The 27,549-nt window shown below is 39.5% G+C and overlaps 2 protein-coding genes across 7 annotated transcripts in view; one reads left to right on the top strand and one right to left on the bottom strand.

Moving 5' to 3' along the window:
* LOC145985420 (uncharacterized) overlaps positions 1-27,549 on the top strand; it is a 130,993-nt gene that overhangs the window by 7,870 nt on the left and 95,574 nt on the right. The gene's annotated exons all lie outside the window — the stretch shown is intronic.
* Positions 1-27,549, bottom strand: part of LOC145985419 (uncharacterized) — a 65,131-nt gene that overhangs the window by 35,286 nt on the left and 2,296 nt on the right. Inside the window, exon 1 of one of the 5 annotated variants that reach the window (XM_083119419.1) lies at positions 21,693-21,732. The exons of the other annotated variants lie outside the window; for them this stretch is intronic. Within the exon in view, the coding sequence (XP_082975545.1) occupies positions 21,693-21,717 (25 nt within the window). The 5' untranslated portion in view covers positions 21,718-21,732. Of the gene's footprint in view, positions 1-21,692; positions 21,733-27,549 lie in introns of those variants that run through there. 5 annotated transcript variants of the gene reach the window in all.

Genomic DNA, 27,549 nt, shown 5'->3' with positions numbered 1-27,549 from the left:
GATTAAGGGGGGAAAAGCCTTGATGAAAGTTCAGTCGTAGAAAGAAAAACTTAATTTCATTTCACTGTTTTATTGTATTGAAGGGTACTAAACAGGGGCGTATATAGTGTGTGTCCGTACCCACCAAAAATCACTCGATTGGAAAAATGCCAGTTTCCGTGGCAGAAATTTACATATAAACATGTCGTACACCAGATTCGAAACAAATACACATAATTTATTCATTTCCAATGTGTGGCCAATTTATTCTGCGACCACATACGTGTAACACAACCAGGATAACGAATAAAATGTGTGTCTTAATAACAAGTAATTTGCTGGAGAACGAGGTGAGATTGTCCAATCACATAGGAACTTTCGTCGGTTTAAAAATACTTTATTTTTTAAAGAGAATAATATTGTTTAATAACGGTAATAAGATTTATCTACACTAAATTTCTAAGTGAGAGTATTAGGAGGGGCAACTATCACTCTTGCTCCCCCGTGCGCACTTGTATGAATTTACATTGTTATATACCTGTACTGGGACTTGATGAAATTGAATATTTGGATATCTACAATTGAATTGAGCCGTGGTTAAGATTTGTTCATTTTGTTTCTTAAGAATCTCGTGACCATTCACCATCCAGGATGAAGTCCGAAGCATTAATTTTTACATGCCTTAATGGTTAAAGCAAGTCTAAATCTCTTGTTAAAGTACAGCTTCCGTTTTCATCTTAACCGGCCTTGTGGTAGCGTTTTTTTCATTGAATAAAAATATGTATTTTCCTAATTTCCGCCTAAGTAGGGGGCGATTAAATAAATGTTAAGGGGAGGTCAAGAAAAAGGAAAGTCATGAAGACAAGAATTTTGGATTTGTTATTTTGGCACACACCCTGTATACACCGAGCGTGGTATTTAAGAGGGACTGAGGGGAAATTCCTCCCTCGTTTTTGTACACCCTCCCCCCTGATGGCTAATTTTTGATACTTGGAGGGATATAATATCCAGATGTTTCAAGAAGAGTTGCTGAAATTTCTCCCACTGGAAACATCACCCCCCCCCCCCCGGAGACATCACAAATATAGACATCTTAGATACTCTATTTTTCAGGTGGACACTCTTCTGCAGGCAAGACTACTAAGATTCCCTCGTCTCTTTCTCCCTTTATCTGTCTTCCTCTCCCCTCTTTCTTCCTCTCTGCCTACTTCTTATGCATAGGCGTAGTTCTGTAGGGGCCGGGGGGAGCTGCCCCCCCCCAACTTAAAAAAAACACATGATTAAGTTCAGTTACTACATTTTTGTTATGAAGCCATACAGAAAATCTTGACGTTTGGCATGATGGCATGTGCGGTAATTGCGCCGTAATAGCAGGTCTTACAGTCTTAGACGATTTGATTGACGTGTACAGTTTGAAGAAAGAAAAACGTAAAATGACTTTGTGTTGAGTCAACAGTTACTGCTGGGGCATCAAAAGAACTTTTCAATTTAATTTTTCTAAAATTTCTGAAGCTTACTATTGTATCGTAACTTTTTAAAAGTAATACGAGTATTGTATGAATAAAAAAATAATGAAATGCAAAATGCAATAATCGTAGTGTTTTCCTTCTTTTAAAGCTTACAACCAATATACTAATTAATATTTGTTTACTTAAGCGAGGAAATTTAACATTTTCAAATCTAAAAGGCCTAAAACTCAGTGTTTTTAAGTTGTTTTTTTTTTTAAATTTCCGGGGGAAGGCCTCCGGACCCCTTATAAACTAGGGAATATTCAATAACCCTCAGGTACATCATATGCTTCTCCCAGGGTCTGGCCCCCCCAAAGCAAAAGCTCAAACTCCGCCCATGTTCTTATGCTATTTTTCTATCTTTGTCAAACTCTTCATTCTTTTTTCTCCCTACTTTCTGCATATTTATCGCACCCTCTTTATATTTAATTGGCCTATTTTCCCGTCTCTATATACCTCCTTCTCTCTATATTTCTTTCTCTCCATATTCCTAGTTTCTCTCTCTCCCTTGTCTTTCTTTACCCCCTTTCTTCTGTCTTACTCTACGCTCTCTCTTTCTTTTCGTCTCTCTCTCTCACTCACTTTCTTCCCTGTCTTTCTTTCTTTTTCTTTCTCCTCTGCTTTTCTTGTCTTCTCTCTTTATCCATTTCCATGCTTTCCTATTTTACTCTTTCTGCCCCTCTTCCTCTCTCTCAGCGCGATTTCATGAACAGATACCAACAAGACGACAGTTAACAAATGGCGGTTGGCAAGTAGTTACAGAATTTGAAAAACTAATATCAAGGAAACACGTAGTAAGTAATCGCTAAAACTCCGCAGACAGAAATCGATATCGAACCATGTAAATAATGCATACGTAGCATGATGAAATCGCAATAGAACATATGGTTTGTGGTCTTCAGCACTTTCTGCTATTTTCAATATCTGGCGAAAATAGTCCTATGTGCTATTCTCACCACGTGGGGAATATGGTAACGGCCTTTCACCCTTGTATACATATTGCAAAAATGATTACACAGTTAAAACTTAGACGTATTTTAGATTAAAAACGATACGAATTAAATATTTACAGAGCATAATTGCAGTTAACAAGAGTACTCCTTTGTACTAGTTATAAGTGTTATTATTTTCTGCACTTTACTATTTAATTACATTATTTTCCAGCCAGGTGTACAAAACGAAAATTTAAGAGGTGAAAACGAATTCCGTGTTTCAATTGAAATGCCTGTATTTTTGCTTGTGCTGATTTTCTGAAACTGATATATGCTGTAAATATCCAAATAATCTACAAACACATTTTGTCATTACTGTAACCAGGCACGTATCTAGATAGAAATATGTTTCAGGGGGATCCGAACCAAGTGTCTCAGGAATAATAATAATAATAATAATAATAATAATAATAATAAAGTTTAAATTAAAATAATTATATTAAATCAAATTAATACTAATTACAATACATAAATTAATATTATAATATTACCTATAAAAATAGAGATATAACAGCGCATATTCATTACGTAGCTTACCTTTGGTTAAGATCGGAATAATTTACATAAAAACAAGTGCTCTAGCAATGAAATTAATGTCAAATGGATGGATAATGGAATATTTAACGAATAACAGAAATGATGCCACATGTAGTTGGGGAAGATTAAGTTTCTGATTAAGAAAAGTTCAGAGGAAGTTAATAACCATCGATTATGTAACAAATGCTAATATTTTCATTATTTAATTTTAGTACTTGGTAAGTCTTTCGGGGGGTCCGGACCCCTGGACCACTCCTAAATATGTCCTACCTTTCCCTCAAAGCCGTATGATCCCAATATAATCCTTGTCTTCCAATAAGTTAAGGAGGAAATTATACAACAATGCTAAACGAGTATATTTTCATTATTTAATTTTCGTACTTAATACGTATTTCGGTTGTGCGTGCGTGTGTGTGTGTGTGGGGGGGGGGGGCCGGACCCGCTAAATACGTCCTTCTTGTCCCTCAAAGCCCTATGATCCCAATATAATCCTTGTCTTCCAATAAGTTCAGAGGAAATTATACAACAACGGCTAAAATAATATATTATTTAATTTTAGTGCTTGATAAATCTTTCGGGGGGTCTGACCCCCTGGAGCCCCGAAGTACGTCCTTGAGTCTGTAACCTACATAAATAGTTGTCAAAATAAATACAAACCACCTTCTCTGTTTGATTTGCTCTTGTAAATCAACTAGCACTCTAGTTTGTTATATCTCCTGCTTATAGTACAAAAGTCTATTTTTTATATTTATGAAAATGTCTCTTTTTTCCTGCACTCACTCTTATAGTACCATCGAGTAATTTTTTTTAAAAAAAATAATAAATGCACACACGTACGTATGTTCGTTGTTTACCGATGCACATCATCCATTCAATTGTTTGTTTTGTTTTGGTGTGACGTCACATCCGCGAAGTCAACCAATCAGAGCAGAGAATTAAATCGCCTATGCTGAACTGAGTGCGAACGGCGAATATGCTTGTAGCACTAGGGAATCCACGGAAATTATGGCACAGTGGCGTTTCGGCAAGAGCAAAATTTAGTGTTGCCGAAAAAATTGACTTGGAAACCAGCGAAAGATGACAATGATTAATAACTGGATAAGTTATATTTACCCTATAGTAGGCTACTACCAAGAGCCGCGAGAGTATTACAGTCAGTAGGGAATCGTAATGGCACGCGGGAGACTTTGGTTCGATTCCCGAGATGGGTGGATTTTTCCAGCAATGTCTGCATGAAGCGGCTTTGTTTTTCACCCAGGCTCCACTAAATTGGTACCTGGGAGCATCGTTAAAGGTTAAAGGCTACCGGAGCGTGAGGCTGATCACATCACCTCCGCAAATAACCGCTGTCGTGATTATGTTGAGCCCTTCTTACCATTCTCCTTGTGCCATCAAGGTAGACTATGTGATAATTATATACGGGGAGGCTACTATCAGAATAATTCACACACATAGATTTCAGATTTTGTTGCACGCACGGAAAATAATAATGAACAATAGACCTGGTTAAATGGTAATAACCTTTATCAAAAGGCATGTATTAGCTTGCCCATTGTTAGGAGCTGAATATTGCGATAGATATATTCTTATCGATCAGTCAAGTCAGTCCATTGCGAGATCTCATCTGCGCTTAATTTGCATGGCAAGCTCGCTTATGTAAAGTCATGCGTTCACTGTCAACACCGTTGGCTCGGATAATTTTATCCTCAAGGCCAGTGAAACAGAAAAACAACAATGCATTGTCCATATGTTGTGCCCATTACTCGCAACACGAACGTTGTGGAAGCCATAACTTTCAACGCATTGTTGAATGCAGAATGTCCCCCCACTAATATAATTTACCCTAAATGATATACAAGGACTTGATCAGTTTTCGCATACAAATATGAAAAATCAAGTAGCGAAGACAGAGGCGTGGCGTGTTCATCTCTTGCCAACCCCTGGTAAACAAGTTCACTTTATGCCCAGATAGGCTAATCAGTACTGGACTTATCGTTGATTGTTGGATTCGAACCACCGTGCAATGTGCCTTCACCGGGAATCGAAGATGACGTAAATAAATAAATGTTCTTTTAGCCTAAGCAGTGTTCAAAATGTTCCATTGTTTTGTCCCCACGTTAATAAAGAGAGAGAAAGGGAAATACAGATAAAGAGAGCGAAAGGGAGACACATAAGGAGAATGAAACGAAGAGACACATAAGGAGAATGAAAGGAAGAGACACATAAGAAAAAAGAAAGGAAGAGACACATAAGGAGAGATAAAGGGAGAGACAGATAAAGGGAGAGACAGATAAAAAGAGAGAAAGGGAGAGACAGATAAAAAGAGAGAAATGGAAAGACAAACAGAGAAAGGGAAAGACAGAGAAAGAAAGATAGAGGAAGGGAGAGACATAAAAAGAGAAAAGGGAAAGACAGATAAAGATAGAGAAAGGGAGAGACAGATAAAGAGAGAAAGGGAGGGAATGATAAATAGAGAGAAAGGGAGAGACAGATAAAGATAGAGGAAGGGAGAGACACAAATGAAAGAGAAAGTGAGAGACACATAATGAAACAGAAAGTGAGAGACAGATAAATAGAGAGAAAGGGATAAACAGATAAAAAGATAGAAAAGGGATAGACAGATAAAGAGGGAAAGGGAGAGACAGATAAAGAGAGAAAGGAAGAGACATAAAGATAAAGAGAGAGAAAGGGAAAGACAGATAAAGATAGAGGAAGGGAGAGTCACATAAATAGAGAGAAGGGAGAGACAGGTAAAGATATAGAAATGGAGAGACAGATAAAGAGAGAGAGAGAGAATGAGGGATACAGGTAGAGAGAATGGGAGAGACACAGGAGCATGCCACCCCCCCCCCCCCCCCCAATTAGCAAATTCCACTTCGAGCACTGAGCCTAAGCATGTAGCCTACTAATTTTGTATACGATATGTAGACTTACGTTATGTATGAGCAGTGTGGGTGCCCATAGATAACTAATTTCTAACTCTTGATAACTTCTCTTACAGTGTCGTGATTTATCGCTTTCGGTCTTGTAATCAAGCTAACTCGGGTCGATGTTCGCGCAGTTTCGTTTTCAAAAATTGCCATTTTATTTTCAATGAATAATCCACGATTTACATTACTACACCTCGAATTGAGGATCAGGTTTTCGTAATGCCCAGTCGGTAGGCTGTTTTGACATGCGGGAACCCGGGTTCGATTCCCGCTGTGGATCTCAGGTGGGAGTTTTTCGACAGTAGATCTGAAGCTCACCCAGCCTCGAATCAAGGGGTACCTGGAGAAAGGGATCTGAGAATTTCTGCAATGTTTATGTTTTTCTCTCATTTTGATCACATTTCGTGTCTTTGTAGTTTTGATCCAATTTCGAGACTTTTTAAATTCATTTCTCGGTAAAAATCTGAGCATTCCTGCGATGTTTTTATCTAATTTTGATCACGTTTCTTGTTTTTTCTTCCATCTTTCAGCAGCAATGTCACGGGTAAAAGCAACCGGAGCGTGTCGCTGATCACATCATTTTCAGATTGACAGAGATCGAGAATGTGTCGGTCCCTACCTCCACATCCCGTATGTGTCTTCATGGATCGGTGCAATCTTTTCACTGTACTTTTTTGCCCCTTTGGGCTCATCGCGACTATGAGGATGAATGATAATCTGTTCAAACTAATGAAATGGACACATGCAAAGGGAAGACCTATGCCGGATTTCGAACTTGAAACCTTCGGACTTTAATACGTTGTTATTTACAGATGCATATAAAGTTATACAATTTCTGAATTTTCGCTATATATTTTGTGTATCGATATTATAAGCCCTTCTTACCGAAAAGTGCGCATCATATTTTCTCCAGAGTTATGCAGAACTGTGCAGAACAGTTAAAAGGCACAGACGTTTGTATTCCCGTTGCAAATTGCAACGCAAATAGCAAGAGTGCTAAAAATATTCTGTCCTCAAAGCCTGTCGATCTTGTTCACTTATTTAATGGACTTTTCCTGGAACGTATTACGCAAGGAAGTGATTTCAAATGCAGATGAACATGCTACGCTTTAAATGAACGACCATGCAGTGTTGCAAACTATTTTGGAACAATGTCACCATCCCTACATACATTTTTCTCATCATTGACGGATTTGACAACACAAGTTCGCCCAGATGTAAATTACGGAACACAGGATTTTCTTCATTGTATTGCTTGCTGTGTATTTCTTTTTTCTTTTTTAAGCTACACTTTCAGTTTTAGTGGCCGAGCGCGTATGGTGCTCGACTCGCTATCTCGTCACAGAAGGTTCTGGGTTCATGCCGTAGCTTGGGGATCGATTTTATTTGACCACAATTTCTGCTTAAATAGAATTCGTTGGAGCGTTGGCAACATATGCTCAAATTTACTACTGTAGATAGATTTTCACATAGCTGGCAACGCTGAACTGGTAGTCTTGCTCTAGTGACTCATCAAACTGCTATTTATCACAAGTACGCCAACTTTCACCTAGAAACGTCTGGGATTTTAAAACCTACAAGATGAGAAAAACCCTCGAATTTGGGAAAACACATTGCTAATGCTTCCTCTCGCATTACACAAAGCTGCCCCATTATGCTGTTGAGAACCAACGAAATGGTAATGAAGTTAATTGTTAAAGCTACCGGAAAATAACGGCCTATGCGTAAAAGGAATGTTTTTTGAGCATATGAACTGAATGAATGGATTGAGGAGGCGTAGCGATTTGTTGTGCTGGTAAAGCTCTTCACTTTGTGGGTCACGGATTATACAGTGTCTCAGAAAATAGTCCGACTGGACCAAATAAACCAGGAACTATGGTCCCCCGGAACTTTTTGTGTGGGGGGTCCAAGCCATTAATACAACTTTATTAGTATAATTAATTACTATGACGATAATTTTGTGATTTTACAATAACAACTATTGTAAACTAATAAAAATAAACCAATTTTATTCCAAATTTATTATTATTATTGTTATAGTGGGCAGGCTGTTACTCGAACCACCAGATGAGTGCACATCCAACACAACTTTTTCCACTATTTTTTAAATATTTTAATAGTTAGTATTATAATCATAGTTTTTGTATTTTCTTATTAATTTTTATACACCTTTCATTAAAATTATACTCATAAAGTTTATGTTGTGTGACCTCACCCATAAAACTATAATGTGGAACCATTTTCTTTTTGATTAAATAGTAGAATGAAAATTTAACCTGGATCCTGTATTTTACAAGTTTGCACTTTGGTTATTCTGTTGGAATGCTAACTAAATGGATTTTATTGCTGTATTACCAATAAAAATAACAAGCTTTCTGTTTTATTTGTAACCTTAAATGAAACATGCCAATTTTCGGGGGTGGTCGAGGAACCCGTTCGACCCCTCCCCCGCCCCTCTCCCTGACGACGCCCATGCTTCGGAGTTAATGCAAGGGTGAGCGAATGCGAGACCCAAGAAATGTGGTCCCACTTTATCCCCGCGGTAGCTACTCTATTTTTCGAAATATCACATTTTCTTTGGAATGAAACAAAATTCTCGTACAATATACGTTAAGTAGGGAACAAAAGTGTTTCATGCATATACTATTCAATTATCAATGTTTTTAAACGTTTACAACTTGTTTTAAACATGCCAACCCTGGAACTATTTTCTCAGCTCCTCCCACGTGAGAGAATCGTTGAAATGTATTCAAGCTCTTGCTGGAAATAGAACCCAGGACCGCTCTTACCAGAGGCAAGGACGCTAACCGTTCGGCTACGCGGGAGGCTGCAAGAGGGTAACTGGCAAATTAGTGCGCGAGCAAGCGGAACTACATTCTCTGCGCACGTGTATGTCTTCATGACTTGGCAACACGTCGCTGCACAGTAAACTTGTCCCAGAGCATAGTCCGTGCACGCGCCGCTGAGAGATAATTCACTAACACAAAGGAGGGATGAAGACTTTTACTCCACACGGCACTTTCCTTTCCTTTTGGATGGACCGTCAGGTTAGGAGCGTGACGATCAGGATGCGTGTTGTTCATCACCAGACTGTCTTTTGTTTTCTTTCCTTCCACATCTCCTTATCTCCATTTTCTTCTGTGCTCATCTCTGCTTCACACAATCCTTGGTTTGCCAAGACCAGATCCTGGATGTAGCAACTCTGTTGCCCATCGCCAGCCGTACTGTCTACTTTTCGATGCATAAGGCCCTATTTAGACGAAAGTATTTTCCTTAACATTTATGCCATGACCAAGATCAGGGTGCGAAATCATTGAAAACTGGTGGGGGGGAGAAAGTCCTTCATCTACAAAATCCCTCCCCCACAAACATATGTGTAAATTATACGATATACATATTTGTAGTGTTATTAAAAGTGAAAATAAACTACTCAAAATATATTATTATTATTAATTACATAAAGGAAATTAATTTGTTACTTGTATAACAGTTGGGCTGAAAAGTTCGTAGGCTGACTCATAGATGGCGTTACTAGAATTAAATCCATGTGATTTTTACTTAGTACTAACCTTCAAAAGATACGTGTATAAATTTCACAGCTGCCGGATAATTAGTTCGTGAGATATAGCATTGTGAGTGAAGCAGCTTTTGTTATTGTGAAAAAATGGATAAAAAAGAATTTCGTGTGTTAATAAAGCATTGCTTTTTGGCGAAAAAAATACTGTTGAAGCCAAGGCTTGGCTTGATAAACATTATTCGGACTCTGCACCAGGAAAATCAACCGTTGAGAAGTGGTTTGCTAAATTTAAACGAGGCGAAATGAGCATCGAAGACGATGCACGCAGTGGACGCCCCAAAGAGGCTGTTACCGACGAAAGCATCAAAAAAGTCCACAAAATAATTTTAAATGATCGTAAAGTGAAGTTGATCGAGATAGCTGAGACTTTAAAAATATCAAAGGAACGTGTTGGACATATTGTGCATGAATATTTGAACATGCGAAAGCTGTGTGCAAAATGGGTGCCGCGCGTGCTCACAATCGATCAAAAGCAACAACGTTTTGATGATTCGGAGCAATGCTTAGCGATATTCAACCGTAATAAACACGAATTTTTCCGTCGATATATTACAATGGATGAAACATGGCTCTATAACTACACTCCAGAGTCCAATCGACAGTCAGCCGAGTGGACTGCACGTGATGAACCGAATCCAAAGCGTGGAAAGACGCAACAGTCGGCTGGCAAGGTTATGGCATCAGTATTCTGGGATGCGCATGGTATTATATTCATCGATTACCTCAAAAAGGGCCAGACCATCAACAGCGATTATTACATAGCGTTGTTGGAGCGTTTAAAGGATGAAATCACGAAAAAACGGCCCCATTTGAAGAAGAAAAAAGTGCTGTTTCATCAAGACAATGCACCGTGTCACAAATCAATGAAAACGATGGCAAAATTATATGAATTAGACTACGAATTGCTTCCCCATCCACCATATTCTCCAGATCTGGCCCCCAGTGACTTTTTCCTGTTTGCAGACCTTAAAAGAATGCTCGCTGGAAAGAAATTTAGCACTGATGAAGAGGTAATCGCCGAAACTGAGGCCTATTTTGAGGCTAAAGAGAAATCGTACTATAAAAATGGCATCGAAAAATTGTATGACCGCTATAATCGTTGTATCGCCCTCGAAGGCAACTATATTGAATAATAAAATCGAATTTTGTCAAAAAAATATTTTTTACTATGTTAGCCTACGAACTTTTCAGCCCAACTGTTACATAACAGATATTGCAAAGCAGCTAACTAATTCCTTTACTAACTGGCAAAGATGTTAATAAGTTATGAAATAGTTCAAGTGGTTTTATTATGTGTAAGTTTTTCTTTACTTTGTGTTTTATGTTAATATAAATCAATTAGATTTCATAGTTATTATTGTTTTGCATTCTTGTTTTAGTTTTATTGTGAGTATTGATGTAGATTTGTTAATGATGTTACGATATTATTCTTAGTAAAGTATATTTGAAATTAAAAGTGATTGCTTCTCTTTTGTTTGTTATAACAAAAACTCTCCCCCCCGGAAATTTTAGGGGGGGATTTGTGAGGCCAAGATTGTTGGTGGGGGAAATCCCCCCCCCCCCCAGGATTTCGCACCTCAAAATATTACCGTGTAAAGTGAAACATTTTGCGACATTTCAGATGCCATGGCAATTTCACGGCATTTCCCAAGGATAGGATCGGTCTTATTTCCATATCATTTTTATTGGCATAACCAATCAGAGGCGACCTCTAGGTTTCGAGAGCAGATGTAATGGCGGCCAAGGGAGATGTAAACAATGTATCACTTCACATTTTTAAAAGCCGATAACTATTCAACCGAGAGGAATAACGTTTCGTATGAAACGGTATTAGGGACAAATCAATGGCGCTGCTTAAATACATACTTTATGACGAATGTAGTACATGTATGGAAGAATATTTTAGTTGTTTCAATTGTAAACACCGTGTACTAACTATAGATGGTATAATTTGACGTGCCTTTCATGTTGTATATATTATACATTGCAATCGCAAAACCTATTGGAAATGTTCCATGAAATGCTTCCGTATTAAGTACTATCTGCTACAAGATTTTTGGAAGCATTTACATGGCATTTATGCTAGCAAAAATGCTAAAGGAAATGCTTCTGTCTAATGAGGGCCTTAGCTGGACTTTGGCCTTGGCGGGGAGGTTGCCCTCGATTACACCTCCCCCCCACTATTATTTCTTACTTTTTAATAAGCGAATGATGGCCTACAGGGCTAGGATGCCTCCCGAAAGTAGCCAAATTACACTGCTCTACACTGAAAAACATTCCCCGCGCATGCGCTACGAATAGACCGATGCGACACGAGCAGCTTCGATACGAAAGGTTGTGTTTTTTCCTTTTTCCTGACTGTTGGTTTTCAAGTGGTACGTGTTGCATGTCGCTTCAGTCTGAAAGTTTCCTAAATTCTGGCAAAGTGAAGACAGTAGTCACAATTTATTGATATTCATATTTGCAAGTACATTGGAGTTATTTCAATCCTATTTTCCCTTGACAGATTTCCAACATATAGAGTAGTTTTTTTCCTTTTTATCGAAGGTTGGGTCCAGTGGCGTGCCCAATGGGGAGTTGGTGGGGGTTATAACCCCCTCTTTTGACCCAGTATTCCTAAAAAAAAGAACGTCAAACGTAGGAAACTCGTATGACAAAATGAGGGCTGACCACCAAGAAAAAGTATATGTAACCCCTTCCTTTTGAAAATCCTGGGCACGCCACTGGTTGGGTCCCACTCAAAGAAAATCTAGCAATGCCCCTGAACTGAAGCTTATTTCTGGTACAAGAATACAAGCATTGAAATGAACAATGCCATTTTTCATGACTGATCACTGATCAGGTTCGACTCGCCTTGCGAAGCCTGTGTGTTTAACTAAAAGCGAGGTCTGATGTGAATATGTGACGCACCGTTCAGCCGGACTGTTGAAAAGACTCGTTATCCCCAGAAAGCCTTCTCTGTCTGAGGTTGTAGGCGGAGGAGATAACGCAAAAAGGTGAACCTGAAGTCACAAGGCGGTCCTCTCTTTAGCATTGTTATTCCCATTAGCAGTATCTTGCAGTGCCAGCCGTACATGTACTTCGTGCAGTGGGCAACAGTCATGCAAATGAGGTTGTACGTGTCTCTTTTGTAGGACGATGTAGGCGCGCATAACTCTGCGAGTTTCGTGGAAGTAAGAGTAGAGTTAGACCACGTGATCTGGTTCAGTTCCTCGCCTACGCGACGTCCCTGCAGGCCCGTACCCAGGGGAGGGCCCACGGGGGCCATGCACCCCCCTTCGAACTATGAAATATTACATGCATTCTTATAAAAAGCTATGATAATAACATCGACGATTTTTCAAATTTGTAAAAAAATCAATTTTTCATGCATAAATGAATGTGTTTGTCGTGAAGAAACCAGCAGAAGTTTGCAGTCTGCAATATTGGGCAGCGTTAGTTTTATAACCATTGATGCAAGGCTACCAGACGTCCGATATACCGATTTAGTCGGGACAGTCCATTACTCTTATTCCCTGTCCCTACTGTAATCGAGGGGTCCCGGGTTCGATACCCGGTGGAGGCACATAGTGGTTCGGATCCAACTTTAAACTGTAGGTCCAGTCCCGATTAGCCTTACTGTGCATAAAGTGCACTTAAACACCAAATGAATCCAATGCCTGTCCCTACTTTTTTCAATCTGCAGTCGTGGTGCGAAAATGTCTCTTTCTCTCTCTCTTTTGTGGCGTCTCAGCGAACTGTGTTAGTCACTCCGCTGCGAAGGTCGGCATTATAAAGTTACAACGCTGGTTACACATAGGCGTCCTAAGTTCAAATAAACTTTCCGGTAAGGTAAAAAAGTAACGAACGATGGAAGCGGCCCCGGCGCCCACCCAGCGTCGAATAACATGGGTACCTGGGGGAAACCCTGGGGGGTAAAGGCGGTCAGGGGCGTGATGCTGATCACATCACCCCCACTCACTACCGGATCAAGAAAGTGTGGGGCGTTACCCCCACACCCCCTATACGCCTTCATGGCGTGGTGCTATGCACAGGGGAGCACTTTACCTTTTTTGATGTAGAGGAAGAACAACTCCACATATTCTTGATCTCGGCTATAGTTGGAATGATGTGATCAGCATCACGCCCGGCCACCTTTACCCCCAGGGTCGTCCCAGGTACCCATTGATGAGAGGCTGGGTGGGCCTCAGAGCCTCGCAGAAACAGGGAAATGACTGGAAAAACTCCTGGTCCAGATCACCTGCCCCGGGATACTGGATTGGATTGATTTGGTTTTTAAGTCCACTTTATGCACAGTAAGGCTAATCGGGACTGGACCTACAGTTTAAAGTGGGATCCGAACCACGTGCCTCCACCGGGTATCGAACCGGGATCCCTTGATTACAATGCGACGACGCTACCACTGCGCCATCGGGGAGGCCTTGCCCCGCTATACACTTTACAAATACACCTCATGTATTTTCTTATTTCATGTTGCTTGTCTCCCGTTTCAGGCTAGTCGCGACGATGAGGATGAACAATATAATTTACTGAACTTTCCAGGTTCAAGTCTTGGCTTACAAATTCCATTCCGAATATCAATTTCATCTAATCATTGTTTATTCTCATCTTTGCGATTAGCCAAAATACATAAGAGAAGTGTAGAAGGAAAAGAGATACTCTCGTGCCCAGTGTGGGATTCGAACCCGGAACCTTTCTGGTATAAGCTGAGCTGATTCATTCTTTTTTAACATTCATATATTGAAGCACTGGGCTTGAACGACTTCTTCTTTCATGATTATCAACAACCCGAAAGTATCTTAAGAAACTCGCCATGTGTAACATTTCATAGCCACAATATTATTCTCGGGAGTTTCAACGCCCCTTTGATGTTTCATTTTCACTAATCGTTCCTTCAAAGGAAAACACTGGAGCGAGGGCCTTTGATCGTAGCACCACTCCAGGGAAAGATTGTGTATCAAAAGACGCCGTCAAAGGAACAGAAGGAAGGTGCGATAAACGAACATAGAGAAACATAACCAATCCTCTTGCCTTTTCTCGTCTCCTTCGCTGACTCCGTGGCTTGACGTTTCAGAAGAGAAGAATCTTCTCACTCACTGCTTATTGTTCTGCACATACGCGAGACCACGGCGCATGTTTCTGCGCATCTTTCATGCCTCAGTATTCCATGAACACCACTGAAGACTAGCTCACTAGCCAGGGATGTTCTAGAAATGAAGTTGTCATATGGAATGGAACAAATTACTGCCTCTGACTAGACATTTCCAAGAACTGAAGCATTTGACAATGACAGTATATTTTATTTTTCCCCTCTTCTTGCCACACATGCGCGTTATGTGATATTTGTTAAACGTCTGCGGAGATTGTTGGGGGTAGGAAAACATGTCAATGTATGTAGATATTCTTATCGCAGTTACGGAAATCACTGGTAACGCCCAGCTGTAACATTATTTCATTGCCTTTTTTACCATCAGACCATCATGAATGTTTCGTTGCCTTCTTTCCCATTATTTTTCCCAATGAAACACCTTGACGCAAATAGTAATTCACAATGAGTGACTGACAAGCTGTTCAAAAATAAACTCCAAAACTTTTGCATTTGGGGATATCTCACATGTGTTAAGATAAAGTAAAATAAGAATTCATATTTTGGAATACAAGAAACTGACGTATTTATCAAAGTAAACGAAACATGTTAATTTGTATACAAAGATTAATCCAACTTATACGTAATTTTTATCACATAAAGTCGGTGGTGTACTTAAATGGGCCAATGGACTTCGGTCTTCCTCAGAAAAGTCCTTGAGGAGATTGTATACACTAATGTTCTAACTGGCCAAGATTTTGATATCTGAGTGCCCGGGGCTAAAATCATTTGACTAGCCCATGTACAATTTTGGTTATAACTTTTATAACATTTTCCCCAGTGGAAATCCGAGCCTCTAGTCTGGGAACAATACATCCATACCATAACCATGTGTGGTACCATAATGTTTACAAGACGAAACAGAATATATGATTTGTTACGTAGTCTGTTACTGACGTGTGCTCTCAAAACAGTCCAAATAGTTCAAAATTAGCAGTTGTAACCTTTATACAGCTACAGACAGGCTCATAGCCAGGGGGGAGGGCTAAGGGGACTGAACCCCCCCCTGATATCCTACAAATATCTAATTTAAATAGTGTATAGTGGTAATTAATTTTACTTCTTCTGCAGAATTATGCGTCTTGTAAAATGCTGAGAAATTCATCTTCAGGGCTTGAACTCTCCCAACTTTTTTGCCTTTAGATGGCGGCTGCTGATACGGGATGAGCCCCTCCCGAAATAAAATCCTGGCTACGGGCCTGGCTACAGATAACCGTATAATACGCTTATCGGTGATACAACAGTTTTGTTGACACAGGGCAGTTATGGCTGATGCTATAAAACTCAATCTGTTTATAATTGGAAATTGAAAACAAACTGAAAAGTACATAAGGTGCAGTCTAATATGGAGTTGAACAGCCTCTTGTCCTGAAGATAGAAGCACACCGCAGAAACATTGAGGAAGCTCAATATCTGAAGAAAATCAACTGGCAATTCGATGTACGAATTATGGGCTACTGTAATCTGTTTCTGGCCACTTCCGGCAAAGGGGACGGGTGGGGGGGGGGAACTGGCCCCTTCTAAATTTTCGGTGGCTTAGAGGTACGACAACCTACTTTAATGTTGTAAAAGCCGTCTAAATTATTTATTTAAAAAACTTTGCGTGGATCACAATTAGTTGATTTAATCTCTCTAACTATTGTACTTGTGATACAGACTAAATTGAATATAAGTGCAATATGTGTGCCTCTTCCCTCTCAAAAATAGTCAACGTTTATTTTATTATTTAAAGAGTTAGCCATATTTCGCTGTTTGTGTTAAATCTTGTTGAAATAATTGACATACTCCCTTGTTATTAATGTATATATTAGGTAGAAATGCATTTTAGATTCCCCTCGAAAACTTCATGTGGCTATGTATTGATGGGGTGGGGGGACCAATTTACATTCTCGTCTCGCGCGCGGGGTGTTAAGGGGTGTCCTTTTGAGAAGCCACCCCAAAAAAAGCCCACCTCATTTCCAAAGTCAACGAGGCTTTGACGCCTGGCTCTACAGTCAGTATAATCTCGTACTGTGTGTTTTGTCCTTAGCGTCCCTTTACAGCCTCAGTTTTTAACCTAGGTAAGGAGATTTTAGGCCTCAGGGACACGCTTTGGTTTTAATTATGCTAATGGGCTTGACCCTTAATTATGTGACGAGGCAAATATCCAAAGTGTTGACGCACCCAACATTTTCAAATCAATCCATCTATCGTCCCAAGCGTCGGATCTGTGTGAAAGTAAATTTTATTTTCGTTAAAAATAAATTGAAACTAAGCCCTGCGACAAGTTAAGTTTGCAGCAACTTTTCGCCCATGTAGACCCAAACGTGCGCGCAGAATATAGTTCCGCTGCAATAGTGACTGTTTTCTCACTGTCTGCGATATGAGCAGCTCGGTGGTTGAGGCAAGACTGGCACGGGAATTGCTGAGCGCCGTTCTCGCGCGGTTTGATACATAAAACCTGCTGCAAACTTAACCTGTCGCGAGGTATAGTAACAAGTTATAGCTACTCATTTCCAAAAGTAACTGGTAACTCATTATTATTGCCTAATTATTTTCTTGCAGTGCTCAGACTGTCTGCAATTACACGGCAAATGGCATTGTTAAAACGCACCTCTCCAAATAAACTCTTGAACACGCCCTGAAAGCACATATTTTGTATACAAAATATTTTATCACCTAAGAAACAAACAAAAATAAACCTCTCCGTACTGACACTGGTTATCCAAAGAAGTTATCATATCTCGGACGAAATGTATATTTCTGTGTAATCCAACTGAGTTCTGATAACCTCTGTTGTTTTTCTCGCTTCGTGCCCAGTTTCACAGTGCCGCACATAGCGCCAAGTCTGTGTTGGGATCTGGAACGAAATTAATGGTCTGGTTTTATTATATTAGAGGAGCAAGGACCGTAACAAAAATGCGAGTTATCAGTCCTATGTCATCACTCGTCTAGATCTTACGCGTCGAGATCTCGAACTGCAGAACGGCTGTCTTCACTCTTACGTAATACCTATTGGCCCAATAAAAAGAAAGAAAATAGGTAACAAAATCAAACAAAGCAGAATTTTTCAGGAGGTGTTCAGAACAAGCTGTAAGACATAATGCCGACCTCCATGGCGGAAGTGGTGCTACGACACCAGGCTTCGAATCCCGGCTTCGGGAGTGTCACTTCATCAATGTGATCATATCACTCAACTTCATCGTCCCGATTAGCCAAAAGTGGCATAAAAGCGACGCTAAATAACAAAAATCAAAATCAAACCAAAGAAAATTTACTGAAGGTCAGGGGCGCCGACTTGTTAAAATCATTGGGGTGGCTCTGATCACTGAAATAAATTAATGAATGACTCACTCCCTTCCTTTTTTAAGTTTTGGCCTCAGTGTTTCCAGAGGCCCATGAATTTCTTCAAAAATATTAAAATTTTAATTTACAGTTCGAATCAGAATGTCAATTGTTCACGGATGGATATGTCACACGTTTTGCCATAATAGCAAAATATTCCCGACTTTTAATATCTGCTACCATGAAGCGCAAGACAGATCTCCCTTATATATCAATGATCTCGTTCTGAATGTCACGTAAGAGCCATTTGTAGCCCGAACGTCCCATCCACTCTCCTAGTTCATGCACATCTTCTTTTGACACTCTTTTTAGTAAAAATGATAACAATACTCATAATTATATATTTAGTATATAGTAATAAGTCATGTGTTTTGCTGTATCTGGTAATAGCCCCCCAAAAAGTTGATGGTTTAGCGGTCTCAGCCCCCCAAAGTTGATGGTCTAGAACATTTCAAATGTGTATTAGATCCTCTTATTCAAAATTATTTGGGGGGCTCTGCCCCCACATCGTTAACATTGGGGGGGCTCGAGCCCCCCAAGCCCCATGGAGTCGGCGCCTATGCTGAAGGTTCACAAAAATCAGAGTTGGAATATAACCGCTAATTTTAGCTAATGCTTTGGACATGCAGGGAAAAATGTTTCAAATACTAGCACTAATCTTTTAGATCAGCATAGTATGTAATCATCAGCTTTCTATCTATAAGAGCCTAATTAATTAAATGCATTGTCACTGAAATTAAACCATATTATAACACCATTAAGCCTTGTTTCCATGATTATGAGAAAATAAATATGCTGACCAAGGCAGTAATTTATTTTATTAAAAACATAAACTAAACGTTTAGTTTATGTTTTTAATAAAATAAATTACTGCCTTGGCCAGCATATTTATTTTTTTCTTAACCATATGTATGAACATGTAAATTCACCTGATGTTTAATTTCCAAATAACTGTTCTGTGCTCTTCACAAGTCAATATCATGTCTTGAGAGTCTTACTGCTACAGGCGTGGGAATTTGAGCGAAGGTTCTATATTTTTACGACACGAAATATGTTTTCAACAAAGAAAGGAAATATTCTAAATTCCTTAACAACAGAAAATAAGACGTCAGTGTTTTCCTGGTCGTGCAAATACGTTCACGTGGTCAGCACAGTAACGAACAGTCAAGAGGCAGGGAAAACTTTCGAGTAAACGTTTTATGGCCTCCCACATGACGTAGTGGTTCCGTCGTTGTCTTGTAATCAAGAGGTTTCGACTTCAATACCCGGTGGAAGCCCATAGTGGTTCGGATCCCACTTTAAACTGTAGGTCCAGTCCCGATGAGCCTATCTGCGCATAAAAGTCGACTTAAAACTTAAATCCGGACTTTGATGCGAAGGTTCTATATTTTTACGACACGAAATATGTTTTCAACAAAGAAAGGAAATATTCTAAATTCCTTAACAACAGAAAATAAGACGTCAGTGTTTTCCTGGTCGTGCAAATACGTTCACGTGGTCAGCACAGTAACGAACAGTCAAGAGGCAGGGAAAACTTTCGAGTAAACGTTTTATGGCCTCCCACATGACGTAGTGGTTCCGTCGTTGTCTTGTAATCAAGAGGTTTCGACTTCAATACCCGGTGGAAGCCCATAGTGGTTCGGATCCCACTTTAAACTGTAGGTCCAGTCCCGATGAGCCTATCTGCGCATAAAAGTCGACTTAAAACTTAAATCCGGACTTTGATGCGAAGTCAAATTTTTCAGGAAAAGGTGACTAACCAACCTCGAGAAGTGAAACCTTAAGCTTTACATGTGAGTTGATGTTTCAATGACTGATGCAGCTTATCAGTGCTGAAGGCCATCAGAAACGTCTACCAGTTGCTGCGTAAAAATTCCGACACGCCCCCCGCCCCTCCCTGGAAAGTTACCCATGTGTACTCTGATCTGTAGCATTTCGCAGATAACAGGCTATACATAGGTCACAGGGTATATATTACATTAATACACGAAGTATTTCTTCATTAAGACTTCCAATTCGCCTATAGCCTCGTTTCAATTTCATTACTCCCCTTCCCCCTGTTCCTTGTACCAATAAGAATAGGGAAATTGTTGACTTTCTCGGGTGTAAAACATGGTGACATTTTGGTAATTTGGAGTTACAAAGTAAAATGTGCCATCCTTCAATTTTCGAGTGAAATTGCCATGTCATACAATTTGCATTGGACTCAGTGAAGCCTTCTGAAATTGGTAAACACAGCACGAAAACAATTTATGTACAGTGCAGCTTCTAATAACCTTCTTTCTTAATGAACTCAGAAATAACCAAAATGTCACTTACCATGCTTTACACCCGAGCCCTTCAATTGAAATGCCGACTCAACATGAATTGAAGATGGCTCAAAGGTATCCAACGTACAGTCTAAATCCTTTATTCGACGATACTTTATACTTTCAATTAACAGTCCCTTCAAGTTCGTCTTCACTCATCCTCATCGTCGCGATTAGCCAAGCGTGGAAAAAAGCGACGTAAAATAACAAAAATAAATCAATCTAACTTTCAATGAACTGTTGGGCTCCGCGATAGTTGACTAATTGATTGATTTACTTTATTTTACTTCCCTTTTATGCCATCCATGATCTGGCTAATGGTGATTAGATGGATGAAGAGACAATTGCACTCATACATGGTGGATACAACACGAGACCCACAGAGGATTATATTGGCTAGGAGTCTAGACGCCAGAGCCTAGATATTTTGCAAAATTCAGAACAGGGCGTATACGCCCTGGTTCGATTCCAGGTATAGGTACATTTTAGTATTTCTGATTTCCTTGTGAACTATAGATCAAATCCCCATTAACCTATTTGGCCGTAAAGTAGATTTAAAAATTCACTTTACCAAACTTTTACTTTTCAACGAATTCCTAATAAGGAGTAGTTAAAGAGCAGGCAGCGTATGTAATAGTTTTAATTGCAAGACTTCCAACGACCTGGTAGGTAGCTATTAAGTTGACATTAGGACATTCTTGGGTTATCTAACCAAAAATTGTCTTGGCGGACGAAGACAGGGCCATCGCTTCCAGTGAAAGTCCATTTCGTAATTCTCACATTACGTCATCTGCGACACCGGAGTTTTCTTCGTTGATCGTTTGTTATTTTACTATATACCTGTGGCAACGTTTGGATGGTAAAATGTTGTCATATTTCCTACCTTTCATGTTTCATATTGAATTGTAATTGGCACCGCGAATCGAAGTGAAAAATTCATTGATCAGGGATATGATCCATTGATATGTAACTAAAAAGGGTAAAGGAAGTTTTTGAGGAGGTGAATCATAAATGCAAGTCAGTCAGTCTCAAAATACAGAAGAATAAGACAAAGAAATTAATTCTCAGTCAGTCAAGAAAAATAATATACAGGGTGTATCACAAGTCCCTTACCACCCCTTGTAAAATCCGCAACGATGTATTTTCATGGAATTTGATATGGGCGATACAAAATAGGCCTAGGGGGACACCTTTTAGAGTAAAGTATGTCACGGGGACGGTCGCCATCTTGGTTCCGCCATCTTTAATTCAACTTTTTTATTTAAAATGATAGGTGGGTCATGTGATACATGACCATAGGCTAGAATTTCGTCAGGATGCCATATCTGAAATCAGATTTAATGTAACTTGATTTGGTGAAAAGTTATTGGCAACTGAAAGTGATGTTTACCTGTTTGTTGCAGGTGCTGAACCATGCCGTTAACAACTGAGGAACGCATCCAGATCGTCAAACTGTGGGGAAAATTGTAATTGAAAAAGTTAACGTTGAGATGACCAGGAATTTCTCATACTTAGATAAACACATGCATGATAAGAATGAAGAATTAACAGAAATACAAACTCGTTTTCAAAATGAGATTTTCTGAGCGTAAAGTTCTCTGAAATATTTTTGGCTTCTGCTCAGTCACAGAGGAATGGAAACTTAAATATAATGATGGAATTTACCAACTCTGTCATGATATATCCATCTCCATTTACATACGGGTAACAAGGCCTTAACTGGGTCAGGCATGTATTGAAGTTTGGCTCCACTTTATGCGTAGATTGGTTATCGGGATTGAGATTATGGTTTAGAGTGGGATCCGAACCAGAATGTGCCCCGACCGGTATCGAACCCGGGATCCTTGAGGCCAATCAGTTATGTATTGAGAATGACAGAACACCGGATTCCAAAAGAAAACGCGTGTATTAGGAGGAAACTTTGAAGGGAATAAAAGATCACGAAACCAGCGAGAGGGAAGTATCCAGAAGAATATATTTGTTAATGTATAGACAAATAGATGAATGGCTATTTTTTTCCTTTACGAGGAAGTGAAATATAGTCTTAAATGTTCACGATTTCTACAACATTGATTAGGCTCTTAGGAGGATTTTATAGTTACCTAAAATACCCTGAAATGGCGGTCAGCGCTTACTTTTTTGCCTTTTTAGGCTAAAATTTATCTTAACATATAAAAAAAGTTTATTCTCATTCACAGACTCAAACGCACAGCCCAAACCTGTGGACCTAGAAACCTGAAAATTTGGGGAGCGTCTTCCTCTTATGACATAAGTACTCACCAAGAAGGGATTTTCCGAAATTCAACCTCAAGAGGGTGGCGGAGGAGTATTCAACTTTATTTTTATATTGATAGGTTTATAGCCCAAATTCTTGGACCTAGAAACGTGAAAATCCATATAAACGAAAGTCCTCAACGGATGACAACACAAATACAAGCTGCCCAATAAATGTAACTGGTGGTGTCCTGCTTTCGGCTCACTTGACGATTAAGCAAGAAGCACGGGAAATCTTACCGAATACGGAAGCATGTATTTCCTCGTGAACTTTTATTGCCCATTCTACCATTGAGACAATCGGAAAGTCCTGGAAGACCTTGGAAATTGAAGCCTTCGAATGTGTCAATTGGAGGAAGGAAGTAGTCAGGAAAACTCTACCATCCTGGCCTACTTCGGTTAAATGCCTCACTTTATATTTACTTTCCCAAGGGCGCCGGCTTTCGTGGCGTAGTGGTTAGCGCAACAGAACTGGAGGAACATGTGGTCTTACGAATCATGGGTAAGACATCGCAGCCCTCACCTTATACGTCAAGTCATTCATTTCCCGTCTGGTCCATGGCGTGTCCCACTCAGCTCTTTTTCACTTTTTCTAGCAATAGTTCGTCACAGGGTCCCCTCATTGAGCAATTTTTCATCTCCGCATCTCTCGTCTTTTCTAAACTTACAGATTGCATATCAGCACCGTTTACAGAATGACTTCAATTATTCATACAAAATTTCCAATGGCAAAATCCACTGCAAACCACTCCTTCACGAATTCCAGTTTTTGAGTGTCAGTTTCAAGAAAGCCCCGCACTACATTGGCTAACTGGCTGAACTCCACCCTGGCCCGAATAATCCTAAATTCGCCGGTTCCCTAATGGTGTCTGGTTAAGAAACAGACGCACAAAGACGATATATTTAATTACTATAATACAAATACATGAAGGACTACACGATATACACGAAGGACTGTCAATTTGGCTGTAGAATGTGTGTCTACAGCAAACTTGTGTCACGGTTCTTGACACGAAGACTTGCTTACGACGACTGTTGGCAACGCCCAAGCAAAGAGCCTGGCTCAGCTCTCGGAACGTTCCCGAATTTCACTTGTGAGTGTAAGTTCCCGTTCTCCAAGTCTGCGGGAGATTCCGTACTTTTTACTCCCACACACTTTATACATGTCTAACTCACACATAATATAAAAGCACTTACTTGATAAATATACACAAAAAAGAGAAAGAATATAAAAAAACACTAATTATATAAATTTTTCACTCACTGAACACCAGTTTTGAATATCTGTGCGCACGGCACAAGCTTGTTTTACATATAAAAACCTAGACTAGAAATTCAAAAAATATGCCTCGAAATATGCCTTTCGGTCATCCATCAGAAGAAATGCTTGTCAGGGTGGGAAATCACTGGTGGGGGAGAGAAAGATCTTAATCTACAAACCCCCTCCACACAAACATACATATAAATTATACGATATACATATTTATGAATGTTATTAAAACTAAAAATAAATTAATAAATTAAAAATATATTATTATTATTATTAATTACCCAAAAATAAATAAATTTGTTACTTTTAAATAGGTATCTCAGATATTATAATGTAGCAAACTACGTCCTTTACTAACTGGTTAAAGATGTTAATAAATTAGGAAATAGTTCAAGTGGTTTTATTATGTGTAAGTTTTTATTAAGTTTTTGCTTTATGTTAATATAAATCAATTAGATTGCATAGTCATTACAGTTTTGCATTCTTGTTTTAATTTTATTGTACGTATTGATATAGATGATCTCGAGAGAGAAAAGGCATTGAACATTCACAACTACACTAATTTGTGTATGTATTCGATATTATTCTTAGTACAGTATATTTGAAATTAAAAGTAATTGTTTATCTTTTGTTTGTTGTAACAAAAACTCTCTTCCCCACGAAATTTTTTGGTGGGGAGGATTTTTGAGGCCAAGATTGTTGGTGGGGGAAATCCCCCCAGGATTTCGCACCCTGATGCCTGTAAATATCAAATATCTTTTACTTATTTTTTGTTAATTTCTCAATCATTTTTGTGGTCTTTTGTTGTGTCCTTTTTCTTTTTCATTGTTGACATTTTCAGTGAAAAATGGTCATCTGTGCTGTATCTGGAATTTTCTCAATAAATAAATACATTTAGCGTCGGTTTTCTGTCACTTTTGTTTGATAGCGACAATGAGGCCATGCCCAGGTGGCGAGATCTAAAGTCCATCACTTGCCGCGCTCTGTCACCACCGAGCTGATTTGTTGTGGTGGTAACGTTCAGGGCGCCGGGCACTTGCCCCTCTGAGATATCCGGAAGGACTTCATAGAATTTGAATGGTGAAATAAAACATGGACGAGTAGAGGTGGCTTGAAAGAGAACGGATTAAACCCTGTACCAGCTAACTGTAGACCAGGCGAACGTGAACAAGTCTCTGCGCAAGTAGTGACGCGAGACGGCTCCACCAATGAACAGTGAGAGAAACAGGATTGCGTAATGGGCGGCTGGAGTTGCCCGATTTCCCTGCTTCGCTCTGGAAGCGTTGCAAACTCTTGAAAGTCTTGAAAGCGACAATACCGCACGGTCATGGCAAACGGACAGTATTTTTGTCTCGAGGTCCGTACGCTTGGTTTAAGAATTTCTTAGGGAAATATAAGGGATGAAACAGAAAGTGCAAATTTTGACAAGCCGTACGTTTAGCGTAGGGACTAAGGTCTGGACCGTACGTCCGGACATGCCATGAAATTTCCGAACTCAGGACCGTACGGTTGGCAACGCCGCGCTTTCGCCACTCGATTTCCCTTCTCCTCCTCTGCAGTTATGCGCGGCTCTGCTTTACAGTTAGCTGGGACAGGGTATAAGTGCCTTTGTAAATTATCCTAGTGCTAGGGATGGTTTATGAGAAATCTCTTAACTGAGAGAAAGCATCACTCCACGTTTCCCCCACTTTGAGCACTGCGAGCGGCCTTTGTAACGTTATCGCCATGTAATCAAGGGGTTCCGGTCCCACATAGCAGTTCGCATCCCACTTTAAACTGTACGTCCGGTCCCGATTATATCGCCGGCTGAAAGTCCTGTTTTGTCCTATGCCCATCTGCAGCGACTTAGCAGGTGAGCTGATAGAAGTCTGTCCCATGTGGATTTTGAATACACTACAAGGCTTGGGCAAACATTATATTAATGCTGATAATTCACACCACTTGACAGCCACATTAGTCGCTTCGGAACGAGATGCAGTAACTTGTAACGAACATGATAACGTTGTCAACTCATCTCTGACGAAAAGTGGATGTATGAAACATCAGCATGCAGCCAGGATCATGTGCAAAGAAATTGAATTTTAAAAACTCAAAACGTTAATGGAAGGAGTGGAAAAGAGAAGTCTCAATTTTGTGGATTTATGGAAAAGGAGGAGGAGGTGTTTCAACCTTATAGTAATCTCCGTAGCTACCTCAATAATAATAATAATAATGGCTGAGTAGATACTGCTTTGAACCGATACCTTTAACGGTTCCCACAGATACAATGCTTGAAAATTGTAACAGAAGTTGTTCGAAGTATTGATTAATATTAATTGGTGAGCATTCTACTCCAATTATAAGCATTAATTTTCAAGAGCTTAGCTTCAGTATATTCTAAAATTACATCATAATGTAATGTAATGCTACGTCATGACAAAATATTTTTTTTCACAATATTAGTACAAAATCAATTGAAACTTCGAATGTATAACTTCCAGGATAATTAGGCCCCACGAAGTCTCGCGTGGAATTTAGCCGACCCTGCGAACGATAGAAATATCAGCCGGTATCGGTAAATAAATTCCAGTCGATACTTTCCAATACCGATACCACTGGTACATCGGTATCGGATCAGCACTAAAATTGTAAAACGTCTTCATAAGGTCACGGATACAAATTCCATTGACAAACCGGACTGAAGTTCTACCGTGATTTCCTCACATCGAGTGCTCTGTGGAACGCGATAGTTTGGTGGCAACACTGTTACTAATTAAGGGATATCAGGTTCGATCCCTGGTGGAAGCACATTCCACAGTTCCACAGTGACTTGATCCCATTGCAAACTAACCGTATATCCAATGTTCATCACTAGAGCCCGGAAGTTCAGGCATTTATTTTCGTTAAAATAGGCAGGCAAAAAGGCATTTATAATGTGGAAAATAGGCACTAAAATGAAAAAAAGGCAAAATAAACCGAAAAAAGGCACATTTCGAAGTCGCTTACTTTTATCTATAATTTCTGGCAACATGTTAAAATCTAAATTGGGAAGAGCATTTCAATTTTCTCCGTCTTGATTGCACATAACTACAAGGTGTTTTTCTTAATTACTCAACATGCATTGATAGTAGTCTGTCAGAGAGAATGTTTTTCATAATAGAAAATGATATTTCTACTTCGACAGAAGTTATTGGAGCATACATAAAACAAGCTAATGTAGCTGGACGCATTTCGGTAACGGCATTTTCACCTTTTAGAATATCACAAATTATTTTCAATTGTTTCAAGTCCTCATTTGCACTCACTACCCGCTTGCACTTTTCCGCAACAGCTGACCCCTTTTCCCCTGGCACTTCCATCATCTGCTGCATAGATTCCTCGTACATTTTCATAGATGTTACAAGGTGCTTTTTTAAGTTCTGTAATTGTAATTGTCTCTGGGAATGCACCATAATGTGCAAAAATAAACTTGAATAGCACAGGAGTTTTTTCACTTCACGAATTGAAGCCGCTTCATTTTCTGGAAGAGCATCTATCACCTCACTGATTTTTTGAAGGTTGTTAGCATATTATATAGCTGCTGATATCCACGTTCCCCATCTGGTCAAGACTGGTTGCAGAGGTAAACTAAGCTCAGATGCAACTTCCCTAAATTTTCGGGTTCGAGAGGGAGATTTCAGAAATATCTTCTTTGTGTTCGAAATCAACCTCTCCACTTCAGCAG

This window comes from Lepisma saccharinum, chromosome 3, assembly GCF_977018435.1.
Source record: "Lepisma saccharinum chromosome 3, izLepSacc3.1, whole genome shotgun sequence".
In the NCBI taxonomy this organism is placed as follows: Eukaryota; Metazoa; Arthropoda; class Insecta; order Zygentoma; family Lepismatidae; genus Lepisma; species Lepisma saccharinum.
This window is presented reverse-complemented; position numbering and strand designations above follow the sequence as displayed.